This window comes from Alligator sinensis, unplaced genomic scaffold (genome assembly GCF_000455745.1).
Source record: "Alligator sinensis unplaced genomic scaffold, ASM45574v1 scaffold1488_1, whole genome shotgun sequence".
NCBI classification, from domain to species: domain Eukaryota; kingdom Metazoa; phylum Chordata; order Crocodylia; family Alligatoridae; genus Alligator; species Alligator sinensis.
This window is the reverse complement of record NW_005843097.1, coordinates 268,277-269,443: the sequence shown is the minus strand read 5'-3', so window position 1 is coordinate 269,443 and position 1,167 is coordinate 268,277. Positions and strand designations below refer to the sequence as shown.

Genomic DNA, 1,167 nt, shown 5'->3' with positions numbered 1-1,167 from the left:
TAGGCTTCTGGCCTCCCCCAGCAAACCCAGACATCTGGGCTCCTAGCACCCCTAACTCTCACCCTGCAGCCCCCACTAGGAGGACCCAAGCATCCAGGCTCCCAGCCCCCACCTCCTCATTGTCACCCCCCCAACCCCTTCCACTGTAGAGAAGCCAGGCATCTGGGCTCACCATCTTAAAGGAGCCCCGCCAGCCATCCCGAAAATCGGGCCGGTCCTTCTTGTCAGCCTCTGCTTGGAGATACCTGCAGATGTGCTGGAGGAGGGAAGGGGAGCAGGTGAAGGCAATTAATAGCGTCTCCAACCCCTGCCCTCCCACTGCTATCCGAGCCAGGATGGGGCCCAGGATCCCTTCCTGTTCTCCCCCCGGGGCTAGAAACCCCCCTCCCCATTCAGGATTGGGATTCCTGACTCTGCCCACACACCCCCTTCCCAGGATCAGGATCAGGGCCTGGGTACCTTGGGACAGCGGCGGTTGAGCGTGCGCTGGGAGTCGAAGTAGGTGATGCGCTGGCCTCGCACATCCACAGCTACCAGCGACCAGTGCACCTCCAGGTGGATCGGGACCAGCAGCAGTTCCTTCTGGAAGATGTCCACCTGCAGGGGGCACCGCCACAGTTGTCAGCTCTGCTCCCATCCCCCCCACCCCCCACCAGGGAGCCTAGATCCACCCCCCAGGTCATATTTTGTAGCTCCACCCCCAGCTATCTAGAATGCAGCTGTTTCTGGGATGTAGTTGGGTAGTATAGAAGAGTGCAGGGTAGAAGTGGGGTGCTGGATTGGACCCCTGCCCTGATCTCTATGCCATGAGAACCCATGTATCTGGGCTCCCAGCACCTCACTGCTCCGATGCTCCGCCCCAGCCCACTTCCCAGAGAACCCAGGTGTCCAGGCTCCCAGCTCCCATCCCCACAGCCCCTGCCTTCCCAGGGAAGCCAGGCATCTGGGCTCTCAGTCCCCCCTACTCTCACCCCTCAAGCCCCCTCCCCATCACAAAGAAGCAGCCAAGCATCTGGGATCCTGGCTCCGCCCCTCCAACCCTGCCACACTCACATTTTTGGTCCAGCGCTTCACCCCCTCGTACCCCTTGGTTCGTAGCTTATCGTAGAAAAAACTGTTGAAGAAGTGAACCTGGGGGGGGGGGGGGGGGGGGGGGGGGGGGGGGCA

At 61.5% G+C, this 1,167-nt stretch overlaps 1 protein-coding gene across 1 annotated transcript in view; it reads right to left on the bottom strand.

Annotated features, from left to right (window-relative positions):
• The window catches only part of SENP3 (SUMO specific peptidase 3), a 7,015-nt gene that overhangs the window by 1,488 nt on the left and 4,360 nt on the right, over window positions 1-1,167 (bottom strand). Inside the window, exons 5-7 of the mRNA XM_025193748.1 lie at window positions 1,054-1,131; window positions 460-597; window positions 173-256 (exon numbers count right to left, since the gene is read on the bottom strand). Of these exons, the coding sequence (XP_025049533.1) occupies window positions 173-256; window positions 460-597; window positions 1,054-1,131 (300 nt within the window). The remainder of the gene's footprint in view (window positions 1-172; window positions 257-459; window positions 598-1,053; window positions 1,132-1,167) is intronic.